Raw genomic sequence first — 23,576 nt, 5'->3', positions numbered from 1 at the left:
AACAAAATGGGGGTTTTAAATGAACACTGCATTGTCCTTCAACTGTGATAACAGTGTGACCTACTTAAATGTTCAGTGAAGCTGGAACAACATTTTGTTTTTGCTCTGCATTACCAGGTCAGACGGTGGTTCACACGCTTACATGGGAAACATAATGACCTTACACATTATATTGGTGATGGAATTATGTGTTTTCATATAAGAAAACGAATCCAGCTACATACATAGTGACCTGCCCTCCAGTGAGTACGTTCAACACATGAGACGAAGTGTGCCTGTAAACCTATTCATAAAATAAAAAGACTATTACGGCATCATTTCTTAATATAAACGAAAAGTGTTTTTTAAACTGCAAAATGTGTCCATCTCTAGCTTGTTGCAAGTGAATTCATTTGGGCCGACAAATAAAACGGCACTTGACGTTTAAACGTCACGTGACTGTAAAAGTACGAGCAGAATACGGAAGCGCTGCGGTCATGTGACTTGTGAGCAGGTCATGGTAAATAAAGCGTATGGTACAGTCCATTTGTAAACTGGTTCTCTGGAATGAGTTTTGTCTATTAACATGAAGCCTCTCTGATGGGCTCGGATTGATCTACCTCAACATGTACGCTCCGGGAACAGAGAGCTTAATAAAACAGGCAAGGTATGAGGTGGTAGCTGGTCCAGCTAGTTCTCTTGTTATTGGGCTAAATTCACTACTGCTTGTTTTCGTCGTATTAGGACATACGTGTGTTTGGTGGGGGAAATAACGCAGAGTGGCTACAGATACTTGAATATACTCGTACTAGAGTCTATAATAAATAATTCTTATGGTCGATGGAACAGACTTCACCAGCCCAGCAACAAACTTCATGTGCTTGTACATTCCACGTGTATCTCCTACACTGAACTGCATGAACACTTTCTGCAGAATAACACGTCCCTCTCTACCTAGACACTGTGGCATTACTTTACAAAACACGTGGTTATTTATGTATACCTTTCAGGGAAATACAGGAAGAGGAGCTGCAGAAGTTTTATGGTCGTGTATTAAAGCAACTTCAGTCCAACAAAGATGCTGGAGGAGAGGTTGTTGATTCTCTGCAGAGGCTTCATCTGATCGTTTCTGCCACTAAATATGCCAGAACGTAAGTTTAATGAAGGTTCTTTATAACTTGCACTTCCATTGAATTACTATAAATCTGCGTCTCAGGAACACGCGCTTCTGCTGTGAGAGAATCTCAGCTCGGCTTGGAGGAGTACGGTCAGAGATGTTGCTCAGCTCAGACTCAGGCTGTGTTTTCATTCTCTCTTGCACATTTAGTTAAAACACTATCCTCCCAATGATAGCTAAGGGGTTCTGGGAGGTGCCTCATGTGTGAGTTCTGTAAAGATCTTGGCAGCAGTATTTTTCCGGGGCATTCTTCTCCCCGGAAAAATATTATTCTTCCTCGTTGTTCTCGTGTCTGTTGGACATGTGGTTTGATGTCTTCCCTGATGGCCTTGTCCACCAGGCTCCACCCAGAACTCAGTAAGAAGCTCCAGGCTCTGCTCCGCTCACCTCTGTATCCCGAGCAGCTTCAGGTTCTCTCCTCCGCCATCCTCAGGGAGTGTCTGCCCCTTAGCGTACAGAGCCTCTCCACAGACTTCAGCCTGGACAACAGGGCTCTCAGCTGCCTGGCCAGCGTGGTGCTTTCCCAGGTATGGGCCGTCCACCTTCACACCCCTCCAGGGTGCTTTTGCAACCACCCCGTTGATGCTGTGTGTGTTGTTCCTCAGGCATGGTGCAAAGAGGATCTGCTCCCTCTCTGTCAGTATTTACTGAGGAGTCTGGATTCGAGACAACCTGACACGCAGCTTCCCAAGCACACACTTCCCATCCTCTCCAAAATATTCAGCTTCTCTTCAGAGATCCTCAACGAAGGTGAGCTCAGCTGCAGTGGCCAGATAATCATGGCCAAGTCAGTGTTCCTCTGGTAATGTTCATGGGATATTTCATTTAAAATCATTAAAAACATTTTTACAAAGATAAAATGGTCTAATTAAAAGTGTGCTGGTTCCAGATCAGGTGAATCTGGTCAGTCGGAAGTTGGCTGATTGGCTGAGATACGCCAGCATTCACCAGGGAGCCTCCATGTCATCTGGGGGGTTTTTCACTGGTCCCAGAACGCGTCAGGTAGAACACAAACTCATGCATCGTCATTCACACACAACAGTCAAACCCAACAGATGAATAAAAAAACCAGTTTGAACCAACTGCAAATGGAGCATGGTTAAATCTTACATCTACTGTATATGCCAAACCTGAGATATCAGGATATTTTGAATTATGAGGTAGGTATTTCAGCAGATTATTAATACCCCTTAAGTTCTCTAAACACCTGAGTACTGTCAGGCTATAAACAACATAAAGCAAAGCAAATCCAGTTAGAGCTTTGCAGCCCGCATCTCTGCCCTGCACGGTTTGTCTTTCCACCAGCCAGCGCCAATGACTGAAGTGGATGGGGCGGTGGCAGGAGACTTTTTCACTGTGCTGTGTGTGGGCCAGAGCTTCACTGACGACCAGTGGATGAACATGTACGCGTTTTCTACGCTCAAGAGCTGGCTGCTCACCTATGACACGGAGGGAAGCTCAAATGCAGACTCAGGTGAGAATAGTAGGAAGGCCCCATTTGGTTTAGCGTAGAAAGTTCTGGTCTTCAGTTGGGTTGGTTTTAGTCCTGAATTTGTAATGGGTCAGTAAGCTACGGGTCTTTGCCTTGTGGCCACATGGTAACTCTTGATCATCTGTTCCTAATGCTTCAAGCAGTCTAGGTTGAGTTATGTAGATGTGCAGCAGCTGTGAATTTTTCATGCAAGAATAACTCGGGATTGAATTTTCACTTTTGCTAGCTCAGCTAAAAAGAACACAGTTCATTCAAACGCCATACCGAGGTAAGGTTCGGTTTCGGTGCAGCCGACTTTAAGCCAGGGACAGAACTAATTTGTTTCTAACCTGGGCATTCCCAATGCTGATTCTGAAGAGTTTTCTTCCAACCCCAAGTTCATAACCCAATCTAGGTAATTGCGGTAATTGTACAGGAATATCTTGGAGTTTAAGGCTGGGACTAAACTCTTCAGGGAGATCTCCAAAAGAGCTGCTTTGGGCATCCATGTTCTTTTCATATGTAGTGCTTCTCTGTGCTGTGATTAACTCTTACGATTAATCAGTAACCAAGCGCCACAATCGCTGAATAACTAAACTAAAATCTGATGGCGTTTTTGTTCAATCCTGTGACTTGATTACAGGGCATGCCAAATTGACTTGCCAAGTCTTTTCTCACATACTGTTAAGTAACATGGTCACACCCCATCTGCTCGAAAATGTTACGTGTGGTTTTGAAAGTGGGGACGTGACGAGCTCTTCTGTCAGCGCAGATGACCGCTCTGAGTTGGACAGCTCCGTGATGTCCATGGTGTCAGCCACCTCCTCCTCAAGCCGGCTCCTCCCTCCGAAGGAGCGGCTCCGAGAAAAGGCCTTCGAGTACTGCCACCGTCTGATCGAGCAAAGTGACCGCAGTGAGTGTGCCGAAGCGCGCTTCTAGTAGCGCTCGCCTCGCCGGTTACGTGGGGGCGTGGCTCGGGCGGCTATTCTGACCACCGCTGAATGTGTCATTGCAGAAGCCCTGAAGAGGGTAGATGCTGAGCTACAGAAGGCGGTGAGCTACTTCACAGGACCTCGTCTGAGCCTTTGAGTAGAAACCTCGTTTACAGCTCCTGTCGAACGGAGCCTTGCTGCACTATATCCTCCTCTGTTCATCTGCTAAGTTTGTCCTAATGTGTCTCTTAGCGTCATGGGGATTTGAATGACTCATGAATCTGAACAGATGTTGCCTGGGTGAATTTGGGTAAGACGAGTGGTGTTTTCTGTTGTCCAGTGCATGGTGGAGGCTGTGAGCATAATGGACATCATCTGCAGTGAAGACGCCTCCTATGTCTACCGTGGTTTCCCCTGCATCAAAGCCCTGCACGGGCGGCTCAGCGCCGACCGGACCTTCGCCCGGGCCCTGCTGCCTGTTGCACAGTTCTACCTCAACCACAGTGAGTGAGCTGCAGCGGCCCGCCAGAACTGTCCTGAACTCAAGGGCTTACACCTCAGTATTCAGTACCTTCAGTACCTGTGTAATACCTCTATGTAAGGAGTGTCTTATTATGGGAATATCAGAATGTCTGTTGTGACATCTCTAGTGGTATCTTTGTGTGTGTGTGTGTGTGTGTGTGTGTGTGTGTGTGTGTGTGTGTGTGTGTGTGTGTGTGTGTGTGTTCTGTACTTAGGCGAAATAGCCGCTGTAGATTCGGAGGCCGTCTTCTGCCAACTCTTCAGTTGTTTCCCAGCAGAGCTCTTTAACGAGCCCATGTTCGCCTTCGAGTTCGTCCATTTCTGCCTGCACAACATGGCCGTCCTGCAGGAGAATGTGGCTGCGTACAGACACAGCTTCCCCAACCTGCTCAAGGTGACCACCTGCCCCAGACACACCTCACCCACAGCTTTAGCCCTGACTGCCCAGCGCAAGATGCTCCGTCTTACACCTTTCACTGTATCCCGCTGTCCTGACGTGTCCTGCAGTTCCTGGCATGGAACGGCCCAGGTCTGATCTCTGAGTTTGTGGAGCTGCTTCCCTCCCTGCTGGCTCCTGACACGGCCCTCGAGCTGCTCCACACCCTGCTGGACCTGCCCTGCCTGGCCGCCGCACTGGACCTCCAGCACAGGTGGAGACGTGGGGCATGCTATCTCAGAATGCAACTGGTTCATTTTCTGCACTTTGTGTTGAGTGCAAAGATGGGTATTGGTTGCTTACTGTTTGAATACAGCAGCGGTAGCTTGTAGCAGTTGTAGTGAGATTGTAGCACTGTGCCAATGCTAGATGTTTACTCATCATTACTTTAGATGTTTGTTTTACTCATCAGGTTTGAGTAATCAGCTGACTACCAAGACCATTGTTGAATTCATGACATTAGGGAGAAGATTGGAACTGAACCCCATTTCCTAAAGTTTTCACATAATGGGCATCATTGATATTGAGTAGCGGTTGACATTTTCTCCACCGGTCCACGTGCTTGTTTTTGCCGCAAACAGAACTGATCTGAGTACCTTGCAGGCTGCTCCTGAGAGATGTGTGGCTGTAAGCAGTGGTGGGACTCTTCCTGCAGGTCAGCGTGTTACCAGGCCCAAGATCGAGCTGTATGGGACCTGCAGGGCTCCAAAATGGCTGCGTCACTGGAAGCCTTCCGGCAACCTGCTTACCGAGGACTCTTCCTCTATATCCTCCGACCTGAGGCAGGGACTGGGGACACCATTGACCGGTGAGACTGGCCCACAAACGTTATTCATTACTTGACATTCAAAGCAAGGTCATTAACCTGTTCACTGCTATCTTTGTCACTTGTGCTCAATGGTAAAGGCTGTGTGACTATTCTGATGGCCCTGGGACCACTGTGTGCTGATCTCTGGTGCTTTGTGACCACTGTGTGCTGATCTTCAGGTTGAGCACGCTGCATGAGGTTCTGGAGGGCATGGTGGAGAGCCCCCGAGTGTTGCGCTGTGCCCAGATCGTCCCTGTGCTCCTACACATCTACTTCAACACCATCATTCAGGTAACAGTCTCGACAGAAGCTTCACTAGATGTGATCTCAGCAGACCAGGGGGGTGGAAGAGCGATACATCTGGGGAAACCTTGGACGTTTATGGGAAACATTACACTTCCGTGTCTACGTTTGTGCTCTTCCCATCAGGAGAAAAGAGAAAGATGATGTCTCATCCTGTTGGTGTAAACATGTTCTGGCTTTGTAGTTGTTGGTGTTAAACACCAGAGGGCACTGTTGAGCAGCAGATAGACGGGGACCTTGGCTAGCTCGCCAAGTCTTGCTCAACATATGAAAAAGAAGACACCGTGAAAATAAAGGAGTGTAAAGTTGCCCTCTCTAAATCAAAATGTCGGAATGTCGGTAACTTAATCACGCACGCGCGTGTGTGTGTATTCAGATGGCTGATGAAAGGCTGATAAACCAGCTACTGCAGGTCCTGGTGGAGAGAAGCAGCCTCCTCTTCAACATGAAGAACTTCAGTGCTGAAGTTCAGAGGTTAGGCTCACTAAAGAGTCTTCAGTGTGAACAGCCTGTGTGTGGTGATTCTGTAGTACTTGTATCAGCTGGGTTCTCTGACTGCCGGTTTGCTGCAGGGTGTTCAGTACACATCTGCAGACCCTGTGCAAACTGCAGCCGTCACTGATTGTGGATCAGTACAAGGAGCTGCTAGAGTTTTCCAGCACTACGACCAACATCTACAGTAAAGAGGACCTTTACACACATGTGGTGAGAGAACCAAGCCATGTACATTTAACATAAAATACTCCGTTATATTTAGTTATATACAAGTTTGTTTGTGATTGGTGCACAGGTGTGGGTGATAGGAGAATATCTGTCCCTCTCATACAACCCTCGCTGCACCGTGGAGCTGATTACGTCATTTTTCGAGGGGCTGGAGGCGGTGCTGTTCGAGATCACACAGGTGCGTCAGTCCGCCAGCCCCCCACAGTACTCTCCACGTCTCCTCACCGTGCTCATGACCGCTCTGGTGAAGCTGGCCTCCCGCAGCCAGGACCTCATCCCCCGGTAGGCCCTCGCACCACCCACACCCCCACCCACACCCGCCGTCCCTCCGTGTCTTCTCCTAACGCAGAGCGTCCCCGTCCCCCTGTCCCTCCTCCGTGTCTCGCAGGGCGTCGCTCTTCCTCTCCAAGATCCATTCGTTTGCGCGAAGCGGCCCCGTGGAGATGAGCTTCAGCGAGGAGGACACAGAGGAGATCGTCACGCGAGCCCAGGAGCTCAGCAACCTGCTGAAGCTGCCCAACGTGGCCCAGTTCGTGCTGGCCGCGCCCGCCCCGGCCCACAGCCCACGCTGCCACCGGGACACCAACACCGCTCTGCCCCAGCGCATGAGGGCCGTCAGCAGCCTGCTCCACAACCGCTCCAGCTTCATGCCCGTGTGACCCCACCTTCAAGGCCCACGGTCTCTGGAGCTTCTGCTGGGACAGGGGAGATGGATGTGCACGCAAACCTCAATCACGAACCCACCAGAGCTCAGAGTGATGATCAGAGCATCTGGGCAGGCAATCAAAAAAAAGAAAACCTCTCTAATCAAGGAGGTCGCCAGCATGACAAGTTGTAATCGTGTTGATTAATGCCATAGACGAATGAATGAGTCACGGGAACAGAGAGGAAAGCATTGGATGATGCGTTAGAAAAGTCTGGGGAAGCTGCCAGAATAGTGTTGGAGGTCTGCAGGATGAGGCAAAGCAGTTCTGGGATGTGCTGCTCTTGTACTGTGGCACAACCATGAACAAAACAGCATTTCACCTCGTGTTGTGTGTTTTTTTGGTATGTTCAATGATGGTGTTAAAAATCATAAACAGCAACTGAATAGTAACTGCAAATTACTTAATAAAAATATTTTTCTATAATGTAATGTGGGGAAGAAATACAGAGAAAAAAACATTTATCCCTGATACAAAATAATGTCTAAAATTCTTTCAATTACATGTTTATAGGATTCAAGTGTCTTAATAGCTTGATTGGCAAGTTATTAAATTGATGGAAACCACCAGATTTATATGGGCAGGACAGGGAGCAGTGCAGGGTCCAGCCTGTCATGCGACCTTTGAACCCTATGACTAAGACTGGGTCTGGTCCTCGGGTCACATGTTTCTTCAGCACCTAATGAAGCCTGAATGGTTCTGTTCACAGTGCGTGACCTTCACAGCGTTGGCTGGTTTTTAAGTCCTTTCTCTTGGTGCTCTGTCAGAATCTTCATTAGCAAGTCAAAAGGCCAGTGAGGACATCACCAAAAAGACAATGAGGTTTGTGTTGGCACACACAGTCAAATGGGAAATGGATTTATTTAGTGCTTAGTTGTTGGCTGAAAGTAAGTAAATTTACCTAGTATGTAACTTAATACAGTTTTGTTTTTAATAGTGTTGATACAACAGGTTGATACATACAACTCATTTGTAAAAAATGGGATGTAATTCTTAGAAATTTATATCTGTTGTATTATTATTATATATTATTAATTTGTTTAAAAGTCTAATAATCTATTCTTAAAATAAACAAAAATCCACATTCAAACGTTTCCCTTTCCCCAATACAAAAATAGCTAATTCAAAAATAAAGTACACAATGTTGTAGACATGCAAAGGTAATTTGATGTCAGCAGTCTATTCTGAACCCACTATTATCCCTGATAAGAGGATGCAGGGGTGGTGTGTCTCGTTGCCACAGTAGCCAGTGATGCGTGATGTCACCTGGACATCATGTGGCTACTTCCTGTTGCATACAGGTACCTCCAGGTGGCGTAGTAGTGTACACCAGCCCCTGCGGTCACAAAGACATGCCAGATGGCATGAGCGAAGGGGATAAGGCCGTCACTCTTGAAGAAGACCACGCCCACGCAGTAGAAGACTCCGCCCATTGATAACTCCAACATGCCCTCTCTGTTCGGCTAGCAACATCAACAACTAAAAAATCAGGGGCAAATCTACTAAATATGAGACGTGTAATAAGATTTCTGTGCTCACTGTACAGGTTCTCGTGCACAGTTACCAAACATTAATTGCTTAATGGAACAAATGGAACGAGGGGGTTCTGTATTCTTCAGCTGGGGCAGAGGTGTGCAGATGTGTCCCCTGTCTCACCATGGTCAGGAGGACGAGAGCAGGGACAGCTCCCATGACCGTGTAGCACAGCAGATCCAGGATCTTGTTCCTACAACATGAGAGGACCAGGATGGGTTTTCACAGTATTAACTGAGAGGGTCCTTGTCCAACAAGGAATGAAAAATCTTGAAGTCTAAAACCTAGTGAAAGTCTATATTAGATTCTGATACACACTCAGCAGACATTGCATCAGCTACCCCACCTCAGTAGTTATATCTAATAGGCTGCTGTAGCAGTAGTGCCTAAGAACATGGAATATAGTTTAAGTTGAAACAGTAAACAGTACAGGACCCAACACAGGTGCTGAGCTTGTGTACCCAATATTTAGGCTCCTGAGTGTATTTTCCATCATGATAAACCAAAACCCAAACAACACCGTTCGATGTGTTCAATGGACTATCAAGGTGAAAATCAATCAGTATAAGCCATCTGGAGTTCATGGATCACTAGTGTGGGGTTCAGGGTTGTGGAAGAATCCAATACACACCGTTCATAGAAGAAGAAGACGTAAGTAGATCCAGCACAGGCCATGATCCAGACCAGCCAACGCATGTGAGCGGTCCAGGGCCCCAGCTCCCGCAGGTTCAGCCTGAACACACCACACGCCTCCCCGCTGAGCTCACAACACACACCTCTATCCCCCCCTACAAGACGTGCCAGTTTGGGGTTCTCACAGGACCCATGCCTATTTAATTATTGTAATTTTAGAGATAATGGGTCAAGTCAGTCCTGAGCATTAGATCAAATGTGCTCCTGTGAGAATCTTAAGAGTGAGATGGTGACCATCTAACTTTATACTCACCAGGGAGCGTAAGAGGCAGCTATGAAGAAATAAATCACCATCCTGTCACACATGTGGAAGTGCTGTTCAACCTTCCTGCCAGACGACAAACACAAACCAAGGGCGTCAGTTAAGGACCTACACATATTTGGGTCTCCCTAGGTGAGGCCCTAACAACTTCCCATGGCTACCACATGCTTTTCCCACTGCAGGAACCCCAGAGCAGAAGGTGCAGATACTTTTCCTGTACTATATTTTTGTACTATGATTATGGTTGAAGCTCTGTTCAGTCATGGTCTGACTCCAGCGTTCTCCTTGTGTCCTTTTGACACCAGACCAACATCTTTATTTAGCTTTAACTTAGATTAACTTAGATTACTTAGATTAGCAACAACGTTGCATGTCTTTCTAGCATAATGTTCTTGTCTTGTACTAGACATGCAGAAAGTGCCTCATGGATAATGAAGTTTATTTAGAGGTCAACATGCATTGGCCAGAACCTGATATGAAGAATGCTAAAAAAAAAAAGTACGGGGGGTTTGTGGGAAGTGCCAGTACGTGAGAAAAAGTCCCACCAGCCCGTAAAACGTAAAAAACATAGAAGTCATGCTACTGCGTCCGGGTGAGTTACAGGCACACTGTACAGACCTACTGCATACTGTATAGACCTACTGCATGCTGTTCAGACCTACTGCACACTGTACAAACCTACTGCACGCTGTTAATCACTATTCAACCACTACAAGAAGGCACTGCTATCTGGGATTATAAATGATAAAATATGATCTGGGATCCTTAATAGAGCAACACAGAGAACAAAGGAGACAGAAGCTTACATAAAAGACTAGCATATTTTCAAATCTTTGCTCAAGATCTGTTCTTGCTAAACCCTTTCTCAAAAAACCATAAGAAACCCTTAGAAACCCTTAGTTACCTTTACATTTAAGTATAGCTTATCACAAACACCCATAGACCTGTTTCCTAATAGGTGTCATGTGACTTGTTTGTTTTCGGTACACACAACTGACAAGTGGTCAGATGTGCTGGGAAAACCCTCTACCTGTTTGCACCTATATTGCAAAAAAGAACTGCTTGACTGACAATCAGTTGTAATAAAATGATAAAAGTGATAGACTAGGCAATAAATTATATGGCAAGGCAAAGCAATATAATTATTGTTTTATATAGAACATCTAAAAAGGTGTTGTCTTAAGGACCAGTAAATGTTAAATATTACTTTAAAGTGACTATTTCATGTAGCCCTGAAATTAGGTCTGGATAAACAAACAAACAAAAAATACTTTCACCTTCATGTCTAAAGGCAATTAAGGATGGTTCTGTGCACGTGTCCCTTTTTTCCCTGCCCTGGGTCCAAACTACACAAGCTCGTTCTGTTTGCACATTCTCGGAGCCAAGAGCAGGACTTTAGCATCAGCCAGAGAGGCCCATGTGCTTCTACACACACCACAGCAGCAGCTGATGGATCATCCCAGTCCCAGTACTTCTGGATTAGTTCATTCATATGCACATACTCACTGCAGGTGACTCTTCTTCCAGCTTACAGTGTGGAACACGGTGGACATCACGAATAAGCCAGAGAGACCGCAGCCGTACATCCATGCTGTGATGCTCTCCCATTGGTCATCAGACAGGAAGTACAACAACAAACTGCCCAGGACACTGGGGATGATCCAGAGCTTACAAAATAAACCATAATAAAAATTTTAAAAGATTCTAAGGATTTTAAAATGTGCTTGTTTTGATTAATAAGTCCTGATATATTAGTGGTTATACTAAGCCAGTGCTTTCAGTAACCTTAAAGTTTAAAATGGCTGTTACACTGACACCAAAATTAGAAGTGTTATTTAATAAATAGCTAAATTACTGTTTCATCAACTTTAGAATGTGTTGTTTAAATGACCACTTTAGTGGCAACATAATGATTTGTTTACTCCTAAGCTGTTTTACAAATGGCATTAACCCAACAAAACATTTCTAGCAGCACTCTTAACGTGTGCTATCACCCACGTCTGTAGGCCATCCCCAACACTGAGCCTCAAAAGGGTCTGACACCTGCAAAGCAGAGATGCACATCTCTCCTGCACAGAGCCCCAGGCGGGGAGCTTTTTCCTGCCTGTGTATAGATAAACGAGGTCAGGGAGGATTAGCTGTGTGGTGGATGGATGCCAGATGTGCAGTAAGTGTTGAGAGGGGGAGGTTGTCCCCAGCAGCACTCAGCCAAAAGGGCAGAAACATGCCCATAAAAGCAACCCATGCTCCTCTAGCAACATATCAAAGGCAAGAGAAGAAGCTGGTTTGATCTAAGAGGAAATCACATACAAATCCTCAGATGTATTTCATGAATGCTGCTTTTGATCATAAGCAGTGGATCTCTGTCACATGTCTATAAAGTTCTGTATATGGTCATTCTGCATTTGTGTTCTTGCATTCGGTATTCTGATAGTTGTATATACTGATTGTTCTGTGTATTGATAATTCTGTATACTGATCATTCTATATATTGATCATTCTGTATTCTGGTTATTCTGTATCCTGATCTCTACAGTATGGGTGGCCCTTTGCACATGTATCACTATGAGCCCTGTGACAGATGAGAACTCCTCTCTGTGTTCGGACCAACCTGCCCTCCACAAGTCAATGAATATCTGCAGACCAACCTACGTGCAAACTTAGACTTAGACTTAGACTTGGGCCATCACAGGCCTCTCTCTCTACTCACGCCATGGGTTGCACAGTTTGCAGCATGTTCGTATTCTGTTGGCTGATATCGTTTGCTAGATGGGACACGATTGTTCATAAATCTGAAACAACAAAGAACAAATTGTATTTGTATCATTTTAGAAGGTTTTGTGGTTGTTTTTCATACTTTTATATGTAATTTTATATTTTTATTTATTTTTATTTATTCGTTTATTTGACAGGGACAGTGTACATTAATTAACATAACTGTAAAAGTACCAGAATTAGCCTAAAGGCTATTTTTCATCCGTAGTCCCTGGACAGATCAAAAAATAGTCTACCTAAAAACCAACAATATTCATGTTTAATTCATCTCATCTCAATCAATCGTCAGTGAACGCAGACATTTTCTACAGTTAAATAAGAAGGTTATTTCCAGTGCTGTGATCTTTACGGACTGTATTCCCTCACATTCCAGTATTCGAACATCACAGATCTTGTCTGTAATCCAGCCGTGCCGTTTCGATGCCAAACTAAACGAGAGACCTGTGGCAAATGCTTTTGAAGCCACGTGTACTGTTTATAATGGTGAAGATTACATGCAGCTTAGGGAAGACAAAGGAGCCTAACAGACAGTACCCATCAGTGATCAGTGCAGGAAGAGTTGAGCTAATCACACACACATGGCAGTTCTGAGACGCTGGACTTACATTCACTGCATATACACAGGGGAAAAGGCAGAGCTGTAGTAGGTGCAGTAATGTAGGTGCAGTATGACCTACAGTTAAAATGTACACTTTTCCTATATCTTATCATTTACTCAAAATCAAGCTACATTTGACTGCACAGAAGCAGTAAAGTGAATTGTAATGGTTTCTCCAAGATGCCAATCCAGGCCATTATTCTAAAACAGGTCACGTTTTAGAAATGTTTCCTGTGCTTCTTGGTTGCCTAGCGTTTGTAACAAACGGTACTAGATCTAATCCTGTCCAGAACCTTTCATGCCCATCAAACTGAGCTGCTTACATATGAAGCATTGATGTCATGGTCACCATGCCAACCACCAGTTTGAGGATTTTCTTTGTATTTTTCTTTTTTTGCCAGAACATTATGATTTAAAAGGAGTTCAATCCAGATGAGGTTTACAAAAATCATATTTCAGGAATCTCAGGAAGAGACATTTTTAAAGAAAACCTGGATCATACACTGAATTTCTAAAGAGAGAAGATCTAACTTAATAATGTGCTCTCTGTTGCAATATAATTTACAGTATAATTCCTGTTTTTCTTTTCAGTGTTGCCTAAGTGTTGTGTGAAGTGTATATTGCTAATTTAATCCTTTAAACTGAATTAATCTGTTTAATATATGCTAGTGTATATGATTTTAATGTTACTATGCAATCTGACACATGACAAGAAACATACAGCACAGAAAAGCACTCAGAGGACCTCTCACTGAATACACATCCATTCCTTACATCAATTTTTAACATTAACCTTGAGAAATGAATCGTGTTAAAGAGTGTGTATGATTACACCAGCATGAAGAATGTCAGATTCTGTTGTCTCAGTGTCAGTATGGCACACATGAGCATAGAGCATAACCACCAGTGGACCCTGCCGCTACAAGTGTACAACTACCAGGACATTTACGCTTCTCTGTGTCTCCACAGATGATTAAAGGGGGTCTGTAGTCACAGGAGAAGCTTCCTGTCAATAACAGTCCGGCCTTAACATGTGAACCACTCCCCATGCAGTTGATAGGAAATATGAGAATCTCAAAACAATATTTAGACTTAAATATCATTGACAGCGTAACACATACGCCCTGTCTGAGCAGGCCCCGCCCACGGCTCTCTTAGACCCCGCCCACGCTCTTCTCCTGACCAACCAGCAGCGTACGTAGAACCCCGTGTGCTGAGGTGAGCGATGGGCGCGGTCTGTACGGGCTCTTTAGCAGCGCTACGCCACAGGTGAGCAGCTCAAAATGTTCACGGTGCAGTAGCAAATGAGTGATGTGGCCTACATACCTTTGCAATAAATATACATGTGTGCCGTGACAGTTTAATCATGAGTGGCATCATTGTTCAGATTTCATGGGGCCCTAAACATATAGTAAGACTTAAACACAGCCTTCAAACAACCATGTGTGTGGACACCTGGAAAGACCCGTCAGAGTAGCGCAGGGAATAAAGGTAAACCTTGAGTAATCTGAAATCTTACGTTTTTCAACTAAAAATCCAGCGTTGTGGCAAAAAGAAGGCATGTGAATGCATGGGGCAGCATATAAAGGCGTATGAATCATTATTTTTGTCTCAACAACAATCTAATCCCACTGACGGATGAACAAGGAAAGTCGCCAGACAACATCCTCCACGCAGAGACAGGCTCGCAAGCTAAACTCCACTAAACCCCAGTCGTGTGTTTCTCCTATCCTCTGTAGTGAATTAGAAATTATTTTTATAATTCGTGAAATCATGGAAACTTACTATATGTCATGCACAACATATTAACAGTATTATACATATCATGTACATTTGTAATACTAACACGACACTCCATACATAAAATTGTCTCCGGTCTGTTTAGATTATCTGCTTTAAAAAAAATAAATTTGGCCCTTCGATTTTTGTGACTTTTTATATTTTTACTTAAATGTGGTAAGGCTTTCCGCTATATGAAATAGAGCACCGGCATGAACAATCATCAACAAGTCAATTCAGCATCACGGATTTTGTAGTAGCCAATCAAAAGAAGAAGAAGAAGTTTAGCACATTGAATGTAATTTACCTTCCATAGTTCGTCTTTCTAAAATCCATATACTGTACACATTTCAACATGTTCTCTAGAACCTCCTCCTGGTAGGACACTCATCAAAAAGTTCGACTTCGACTCCGGGCGTTTCAGTGTATCAACGCGTAGACTATAAGGCTGCCACATATGAATTTCTTCTGTCCAAAAGCAGATAGAAGAAGGCTACCTGAAAGAGAAGTGCTCCACTTGGTGACCCCTCTCTGAACATGTTTGATAACTGCATTAAACACCCTCCCCGCGCGACTGCTTCCCTCATGTAAACAGTGAAGACCTCCGAGCAAACATGAACTCCATCCGGACACAGCTTCACAAATATCGTCAAGTTCACGTGAAATATTTCCCAAAACGTTACATTTTCAGTGTTATTATCTGCATTCCTTTTAGGTAAACACGGTAAACTACAGTTCTCTTAAGATTGTAAATTCTGGAGCCTATATATGGCATTAATGATCAAATATGTAACGTTTGTCAAACTTGCTTTACATATTTGTTCCATGAAAACCTTTTAAGCACTGGTCGTTTGTATACCTTGATAATTATCCATATATCTTTTACTAAAGCAATAATCGGTGTATGAAAATGTACGATACGTGTATGTAAAAACTGTTAGAAGCCCACAAGCCCTCTGCTGGCAAAAGTCAATCATCAGGCAACTTTTTATGGAAGGCATTTTAGCTTTTAATGCTACTTTTCACTTTCATTTGCCATTTATTGTAAGTATATATATTGTATATATATATATATATATATATATATATATATATATATATATATATATATATATATATATATATATATATATATATATATATGTGTGTGTGTGTGTGTGTGTGTGTGTGTGTGTGTGTGTGTGTAACCTTTTCTGGTTATGCACAAAGCTACAAATCTACTGGTTCTGTAGTGTGAATTGTGTGTAAATGCTGGTTGTCCTTTTGAGCTGGATCCTGTGTGACACATTGGTCTTACTGTAGGTCATATTGTAAACACAGAATACAAGAGATTAATACTGTTCAGCAAGACCTTTGCAGCAAGAAAGGGCATTTTGAACTTTTGGATTAAGGTTGTCATTCCATTAAATGAATAAAAATATATATAATCATGGCACAGCCTCATCAGTGAATATGACGTTGCCTCTATTTCACTGAGAGTGCACAACCAGGTTTCCTGTAACATTGTCATTCATTTAGATGCTTTTTTAATTTTTTGATTAATCCTTTCTGTGTTCTGGAGGGCAGTGGTGGAGCCAAAGTGGGGGGCAGGGGTGGCAATTGCCACCCCCAACAGAGCCCTTGCCACCCCTAGTGCCACCCCACTGGAAATGGTCATTTTAAGAGAAAATATGTGTTTCCTTTCATTCATCATTTGTATATTGACCCCTCTGATAAAGCCTTGGTGACCCTTTGGCCACCCCTTGAAAAGAAGTCTAGCTCCACCACTGCTGGAGGGAGGTGATTGCTGGCAATGGTGATAATGCCCAATTTTGTTTTCTTTTTAATTAACTAACTATTTTATTATGTCATGTGTGAGCTGTTTTGTTCTGTGCAATGTATGGAAAATATACAGTAAAAATTATTCATAAAAACTGTACAAAGGAGTCAGAAGCAGTGTTGTTCATACAAATGTAAAATTATAATTATAATAAAATTCTAATTAAAATGTGCACAGTTAAAATGTGGGAGACAGGATAAAGGTTGCTTTTGTGACGATGCATATAGCTAATCATTAAAACTGCTCCAGCACTTCTTTACATTTAAGATGTTGGGATATTGTGAAGTTTGTGCTTGACCCCAAAGCCTGATTAGCAAGATCATCAACATCTTCTGAGGTGTAATCCCACTTGCTTTTGCTAGTTCACTGTCATCAGTTAACCAATGTGATTTTAGTCCCATTTTATAATAATAAAGACTAATTCTGAGCACAAGAGAAGACTATAATTTTTACCATGGTCCGCTTAAAATAGTTTAGCCCCATGTCATTATTAGGCTGTTAGATTATCATTTTCAACCTATTATTTCCTAATTCGTGATCCATGCTGTCATGATCCAGTTGCATCATTAAAAAAGTAATACGCATCTCAATTGCAGTGAACAACACTCCTGCTGAAACCAACTATATTACAGGACACTAACATGACTTTTAATGCCTTTCTCTTTAAATTCTACCGACCTCGTGCAGGCTCTACGGACCGCGCATGCGCACAAGAGAGCGCAACACCGAGGGAGAAAAACAACAACATTCACTGGAAGAGGGCGCAGTGTATCTAGCTATGCCTTTGTACAGTGACTAGGGCTTTGAGCGGACTCTCAAACCCCTTCTCGCGTGTACGGCTATTCCAGTTCATAATTAAAAAGTAGATGGTGTCGAGCTCATGAACTTGGCCAGTCAGAGCGGAGAGGCCGGCTGCAGCCAGCTCCTCTTCGCCAACTTTAATCAGGATAACACGTAAGAAGCAGCAGAGGGGATGGCGGCCTTCTTTTGGGGCATTATAACAACAGCTGGGCTTTTAGCAAGCTACATTTAATCAGCGTTGTTGTTTTGTTTGCGAATTCTGTATTTTACCTAAACTACAAAACGTCTCTATACAGTGTGGTAAAAATGTAATTCAGTGTTCCCTTGGTAATACTAGCTTGCTTATTAGATAACCGAGTAGCAAGCTAAGCTAATTAGCTAAAGAAAAAGTTGGCAGTACCTTTATTAACATGCTGCCTAGCACGTTAGCGTCCATTAGCGCCTCATCCAAAAACAAAGGCCAATTTCGTTAGCCGGCATGACATGTAGCGTTTAATGCTAAAATATAGTTAGGAAGTGTTATTTATCTGAGGTGTCATTCCAGCATCTTAGCCCGCGGGATCGAGCTAATGAGCTAGCAGGCTCGTGCATGCTAGCACACTAGCAAACTTTACTTAGTTACGGGCCCACGCGCTGCTGCGCGAGCTGTTGCTAATAGCATAGCTAAACACTAGCTAGCTAAATCACAGATATTTGAAAGCTCGAATACTGTGGAAGTTTCAGTTCGACGTCAAATTAATGCTTCACGAACCGATGGCGATTAACGCTGCCCGCGATACGAATGCGTGCAATAAAGGAAAGCTCGGCCAAGTCGGGAGTACGTGGCTAGCGCAGCTGGTGGTTGGTCCGCCGGGTGCGGGGAACAGGCTAGTCACGGTGGATTATCTGACCGTCGTCTGGATTCACACAATTCAAACTTGTCGCAAACGCACTCGTTAAAACACAACTAGGCCGAGTTTTATTTTCCAGTCACCTTCCTTCCGCCCTTTAAAAAAAATCCAGACGTCATTGTGTTAAAGTTTAAAGATTTTGTAACGTTACCGCCTCTGGTGCGTGAATATAAAAGGGGTTTATGGACGGGTTCAGATAAGAGAAACGTGTAAATGATATTGGTTTCAAGCTTGGGATTTCTCTCCAACTAGGTCCTTAGCAGTTGGCACGAAATCTGGTTACAAGTTTTTCTCTTTGTCATCGGTTGACAAATTGGAGCAGATTTATGAATGCAGTAAGTATTTCACTTAGTATCTTTTGAAAGACTAGGTTGCAATTCAAACGCACACCCTAGTTATATAGTAGGATTGTTACAAAAGCTGTTTCCCCCAACATTTTGATGGTCCTGACAGGTTTTAGTTCTCTTTTTGTGATATTTGGCTTTTGCATGTTGATTAGTTTGGCTGTAAAGTAATCTTTGATTTATTCCCCATATATTTCCTTTTTCCCCAAATTACTGGTTACATTGGAGTTTTTTGTGCATCGTCATTGCCTTTGTATGTTGTTTACCAAAATGTGTGTGTGTGTGTGTTGTTTTCCATAGCGGACACGGAGGACGTGTGCATTGTGGAGAGGCTCTTTTCCAGTAGTCTTGTCTCTATTGTTAGCCTTAAGGCACCTCGGAAGCTGAAAGTGTGTCACTTCAAAAAAGGAACTGAGATCTGTAACTACAGCTACTCGAACACAATACTGGCGGTAAAACTGAACAGACAGGTAAATACACACACGCCATAACCGCGCACATGCTGCTTTAATTGAACCAGCAGCTTTCGTGTAGGTAAATAGTCTAAGCTCACCTGTATGATGTAATCATTCTAACCTTTTTATTATAGTGGAGCCCAGAGAGTTTTTATTATAATTGGTAAATTTGTATACATTGAATGGGGTTTAATAAAACGCCAGTGGCTGTCTAATAAACTATTTGGAGCATCAGACTAAATTCCAGTTATCCAGAAATGTAGCTCAATGGCTTTTTTTTTCTTCCAGAGATTAATAGTATGTCTGGAAGAATCACTTTATATCCATAACATCAGGGATATGAAAGTACTACATACCATTAGAGAGACTCCCCCGAATCCTTCAGGTGTGTGGAAACTTATTGTAAAGTTGCTCAGTTGAGTTTCTGTCCAGCAGATGGTGCTGTAGCTTTGGACGTAGGACTCAAACATTTATGCTAATGGCAACAACAGGCCATTTCCTAGCCAGACAGTAAGATATATGTACTTGCTCATGTCTGGTATTTTACACATATGTACATTTTAATATAGGGACCATTTTTCTGCAGCAATTCATTTCTGAACTGATGGGCAAAAACTTTATTGGGCACCTTTTAAATACTGTATTTCCTGTGTGTTCTCATTTACACAGACACTAGGTTCTTCTTTCATGATTTGTTGAACTTCACATTTCATTTCGATACTCTCACTATGGGAACTGTAACCTGCTGAAAAAAATATTACAGACTTAAATGTATGTGAAATGGGTAATCCTGTTTGTCAAACGTTTGACATTCTTGTTGTCTAAACAATATTGTCATCCATTTTTAGGATTGTGTGCACTTTCAATCAGCAATGACAACTGCTATTTGGCATATCCAGGAAGTGCAACCATTGGGGAAGTGCAAGTGTTTGACACAGTTAACCTGGTATGTTTTTAAGTATTTACATATAATTATGCTAATCACCACATGATAATTATGGCCAGTACGATGCACGGTACTGATGACGTTCCTCCTCTCTAGAGGGCTGCTAACATGATCCCAGCCCATGACAGCCCACTGGCGGCGCTGGCTTTTGACGCAAGTGGTACAAAGCTGGCCACAGCCTCAGAGAAGGTATATCTCCTTCATGAGCGGACCCTGTGTATCAGAGGGACTAGCTGTTTTTGTATTTATCATTTAAACCTCTGTGTTTATACGTATTTACTTTTTCATGGTCCTTTTGTAGGGCACCGTCATCCGTGTGTTCTCCATTCCAGAGGGTCAGAAGCTCTTTGAGTTCAGGAGGGGAGTAAAGAGGTATTTAATGCCAACAAGTCAGCTTAGCCTGAGCATCACGAGGAATTAGGCTTGTAGAGTTTGAGATGTAAATAATGAAAGTTAATTTGAAATCAAAGTAAGACACAATTTTTCTCTATTCTGCCTAGATGTGTGAACATCTGCTCCCTGGCCTTCAGTATGGAGGGGCTCTATCTGTCTGCCTCCAGTAACACAGAGACAGTTCATATCTTTAAACTGGAGACTCCCAGAGAAAAGTAAGCATTCCATCTGCCACTGAGAGAAACTGCTCGCATAGTTATATTAGAAATGTTTTTAAAATCTTATCTTTTTTTCCTCTCCGATTAAAGATCTTCACTCTCAAATACAAATAACAATCCAAAGTTTAATAAGCAAAGAAACATTTGTTTTTTGGCTCTGTACAACATTGTTCCATGACAGACCACAAGAGGAGCCGACTACTTGGACAGGCTATTTTGGGAAAGTGCTGATGGCCTCCACCACATATCTACCTGCGCAGGTGTCAGAGATGTTCACACAGGGAAGGGCCTTCGCCACAGTCAGACTGCCATTTTCAGGACACAAGAACATCTGTGCTCTCGCTGTGTGAGATTTCTTTTCCAATGTTTTTTTTCTTGGTGCTTTATATCTCTTGGGTTTGGGCCCATAGAATATTTTGAACATGCATTTCTGGCCTTTGTCCTCAGAATTCAGAAGATCCCCCGTCTCTTGGTTGCTGCAGCTGACGGCTACCTTTACCTGTACAACCTGGACCCCCAGGAGGGGGGGGAGTGTACCCTAATGAAGCAGCACAGGCACGTGTGTCCTGCACAGGGCCTGTCATAGTGGCATTGCTCTGCACAGTTGCTTTTATGTGGATGTGAAGGGTACACGTGGTTTGCTCCGAGTTCAGCTGTTTTTATAGGATAGTGTGACCTTTCTGTAAGCATTCAGAGCTGCAGTTGGCCACCGTACACTGAGCACAAAAGAAACAGATACATAAAACCACTTTTTGTTCTCTGTGTGGAATCATTGTGGATGCTTTTCTTAGCGTTAGCCTTTTGGTGGTGGTGAAATGAAGAATGACCTCTTGCTTACAGGTTGGATGGAAGTGCTGAACCTGCGAATGAAATTCTAGAACAGACTGCCCATGACCGCCCACTTGTGGCCCAGACCTACAGTGCCGCTGTTGCCAAAGGTAGGATCTCTTCTTTCAAGCCTGTGACCTCCAGTCAGAAGCCCCGCCTCACTCGGCCTTAAACAGCTGAATATTACGGTACTACTTTCAGGTTACTCGGAGGATCAAGGGGCGGTGGGTGGAGCTGGGGTGGAGGATGACCTAAACGCCTTGCATCTGGATGAGGAAAACGAACAGCCCCCCCTAATCCTAGAGACAGACTGAGACCCCACCACTGGGCGAGAAATGGATGACGGGAGTGACATTTCAGAGGGGGTGTGTTTCCTCCTCCTCTGGTGCTGCTATGAACATGTGACCTGGTGGGGAAGGGATTAAAAGAGGGCATTTTTAAATCAAGCCTAGCTGTAGCCTCATTCTGTCTGTTACGTATAGATGTTTCTCCTCTTTCCTATTCTTGTGGCTTTTTAAAATCTGGTGAATTTTGATGCCCAGTTGCATCTTTAATATAATACTAAGACAAGAAATCAAGCTACAGTTGTCACGTTTCATAGCTTTGCATGTATATGTGCCAACTATAGGAGTGATAGAAAACATGTGCTCTCATGTTGATGGTTCAGATGTGTTTGGTGAACATTCTCCTCTTGAGCCTTGACAAATGCTTAATGTGTGTGTGTGTGTTTGTTTTTGATTATATTTCCCCCTTTTAACATTGGATTGGAAGATTTCTAGCTGTGCCCCCTACACCGCAACATACTGTGCAGTATTTTTCCATTTTGTTGGAATTGTGGGGTTTCTTCTGTTCCACCTGCATCAGTGGCAGTTAGAGCACAGTGAATCATGTCCTCATTAGAAACTGTTTGATGCCTCTATGTTGCTTTGCTGATTACAGAAGTTTCAAGATGACCACAGTAAGTAACCAGTATTTACAGACTTCTTAAAGGCTCATCTTTTGTTTTACTCTGAATTACTCAAAAACACTTTATTTGTAGACCAATACCAACACCCTAATGGACCATGTGGTTATCCAGTTTGGCACAGACATTGCAGGGCTTGGCCTGGCCCCAGTGTTTTCCCTTGCTTTGAGAAAACTGAAATAATTTTAAGAAATTACAAAACATCAGTCTTATCATTTGAAATGATGAATTGGTGTTCTGAATTGGTCAAAGTGGTTCTAAATCATTACAAAAGTGTAATAAAACAGGCTTGAACATCCAGGCATTGTCTGGTTTTCAGCTTAATAAATGAATTGTTTAATTCATGCTCCCTCTCCCAGAGGTACTGTGAATATCTGTCTTTGAATCTTCAAAAGACTGGTTCATATAGACCGTTTTACCTACTTATTCGAGGTGACCTATCTTGACTTCGCAATTGTTGAAAGTTACAAAGATTTCCCCTTGCACAAAAATACTGGGGACTGAAGCTTGTTAAAGAATGTAGTGCAGTCAGTATCCGGACAGATGTGGAAAAAGTTTCAGACTGGATTATGTGAGTCTGTGTTTGTGGCATGACCAGTGGACTGTCCTCAATTAAACACATACAGCCGACGCCTAGGTCACGTGATCGAGCAGCTGAGGTAAATCGGGTCAAATGTGCTTTGTAGTCTCAACAATTTTGAAATTCTCCTGAGAAATAAGCAGGAGACCAGATCACATAAATGTGACTACCAAATGGTTTCATTTCTGTAATCATAGCCAGTGTCCAGGAAGCACAAAGTGCAAACAAAGTGACACGTGACTATACAGGATAATTTGAAGAAGTTCCTCGCTGTTCAAATGGCTGAATGATCAAAGCTTTTCGGAGGCTTGAAATCTTGACAAAAGTTCTATGCATGATTGTGTCTCGAGTACGACCTGACAGTACACCAATTGAAATAACATTGATTTTCATTAGCCAATGAGCTCTTGACAACCCCAAGCCACTATACATTTTTTATGATTTTTTTGTATAAAATGTGAATTGTTCCATATAAAGATTAAATAAAATCTCCAACTGAAAATATTACCAGTGTGTTTTATATATATTCAGACTACTTAAACATTTAATCCCATATACACATTTATTAAAATCTTGTTCAAACTTTCCCCATTCAAAATGGGAGCAAACTAAACAATCTATGACCAGCATGTTGGAATTCTGT

General features: G+C 43.1%; 3 protein-coding genes across 7 annotated transcripts; 2 read left to right on the top strand and 1 right to left on the bottom strand.

Annotated features, from left to right (window-relative positions):
* The first annotated feature begins 466 nt into the window (after positions 1-466).
* ap5z1 (adaptor related protein complex 5 subunit zeta 1) lies at positions 467-7,376 on the top strand. Of its 4 annotated transcripts, none has more exons than XM_077009188.1 (18): positions 467-646; positions 990-1,130; positions 1,497-1,683; positions 1,762-1,906; positions 2,046-2,158; positions 2,462-2,630; positions 2,875-2,916; positions 3,400-3,540; positions 3,643-3,680; positions 3,900-4,062; positions 4,306-4,475; positions 4,589-4,731; positions 5,173-5,325; positions 5,505-5,616; positions 6,005-6,102; positions 6,201-6,333; positions 6,419-6,633; positions 6,740-7,376. In XM_077009188.1, the coding sequence occupies exons 1-18, from the start codon at positions 606-608 to the stop codon at positions 7,008-7,010; spliced, it is 2,475 nt and encodes an 824-aa protein (XP_076865303.1). In that variant the 5' UTR covers positions 467-605; the 3' UTR covers positions 7,011-7,376. The 4 variants fall into 4 exon arrangements, with proteins under 4 accessions (XP_076865303.1, XP_076865302.1, XP_076865304.1 ...); XM_077009187.1 differs by having other exon boundaries at positions 4,297-4,475; XM_077009189.1 differs by lacking the exon at positions 2,875-2,916 and having other exon boundaries at positions 4,297-4,475.
* A 565-nt stretch (positions 7,377-7,941) lies between these two features.
* On the bottom strand, positions 7,942-18,307 carry mmd2a (monocyte to macrophage differentiation-associated 2a). 2 transcript variants are annotated; one of them, XM_077009195.1, is made up of 8 exons: positions 17,716-18,307; positions 15,003-15,192; positions 12,254-12,335; positions 11,050-11,210; positions 9,535-9,609; positions 9,220-9,321; positions 8,712-8,781; positions 7,942-8,518 (listed from the first exon to the last, which is right to left on the bottom strand). In XM_077009195.1, the coding sequence occupies exons 2-8, from the start codon at positions 15,050-15,052 to the stop codon at positions 8,318-8,320; spliced, it is 741 nt and encodes a 246-aa protein (XP_076865310.1). In that variant the 5' UTR covers positions 15,053-15,192; positions 17,716-18,307; the 3' UTR covers positions 7,942-8,317. The 2 variants fall into 2 exon arrangements, with proteins under 2 accessions (XP_076865310.1, XP_076865309.1); XM_077009194.1 differs by lacking the exon at positions 15,003-15,192 and having other exon boundaries at positions 9,220-9,417.
* On the top strand, positions 17,234-23,437 carry wipi2 (WD repeat domain, phosphoinositide interacting 2). Its single transcript, XM_077009190.1, has 12 exons — positions 17,234-17,468; positions 18,458-18,540; positions 18,850-19,019; positions 19,293-19,389; positions 19,853-19,950; positions 20,047-20,139; positions 20,252-20,322; positions 20,451-20,558; positions 20,743-20,907; positions 21,009-21,116; positions 21,402-21,499; positions 21,591-23,437. Exons 1-12 carry the CDS (start codon positions 17,395-17,397, stop codon positions 21,701-21,703), a joined length of 1,278 nt encoding a protein of 425 aa, XP_076865305.1. The 5' UTR covers positions 17,234-17,394; the 3' UTR covers positions 21,704-23,437.
* The last annotated feature ends 139 nt before the right edge of the window (positions 23,438-23,576 follow it).

The sequence above is a fragment of the Brachyhypopomus gauderio genome, chromosome 6 (assembly GCF_052324685.1).
Source record: "Brachyhypopomus gauderio isolate BG-103 chromosome 6, BGAUD_0.2, whole genome shotgun sequence".
NCBI classification, from domain to species: domain Eukaryota; kingdom Metazoa; phylum Chordata; class Actinopteri; order Gymnotiformes; family Hypopomidae; genus Brachyhypopomus; species Brachyhypopomus gauderio.
The sequence above is the reverse complement of the archived record's forward strand: the minus strand, read 5'-3'. Positions and strand labels throughout refer to the sequence as shown.

Coding starts and splice junctions, on each gene's coding strand:
- ap5z1 (XM_077009186.1), top strand. CDS start 606: ATGTACGCTCCGGGAACAGAGAGCTTAATAAAACAGGCAAG. Junction 2,159..2,461: donor CTGGTCCCAGAACGCGTCAG/GTAGAACACAAA, acceptor TCTTTCCACCAG/CCAGCGCCAATGACTGAAGT. Junction 3,541..3,642: donor GATCGAGCAAAGTGACCGCA/GTGAGTGTGCCG, acceptor GTGTCATTGCAG/AAGCCCTGAAGAGGGTAGAT.
- mmd2a (XM_077009194.1), bottom strand. CDS start 12,331: ATGAACAATCGTGTCCCATCTAGCAAACGATATCAGCCAACAGAATAC. Junction 9,418..9,534: donor GCTGCCTCTTACGCTCCCTG/GTGAGTATAAAG, acceptor ATAATTAAATAG/GCATGGGTCCTGTGAGAACC. Junction 8,519..8,711: donor CTCTCGTCCTCCTGACCATG/GTGAGACAGGGG, acceptor TGATGTTGCTAG/CCGAACAGAGAGGGCATGTT.
- wipi2 (XM_077009190.1), top strand. CDS start 17,395: ATGAACTTGGCCAGTCAGAGCGGAGAGGCCGGCTGCAGCCAGCTCCTC. Junction 17,469..18,457: donor AACTTTAATCAGGATAACAC/GTAAGAAGCAGC, acceptor CTCTCCAACTAG/GTCCTTAGCAGTTGGCACGA. Junction 20,908..21,008: donor AACATCTGTGCTCTCGCTGT/GTGAGATTTCTT, acceptor CTTTGTCCTCAG/AATTCAGAAGATCCCCCGTC.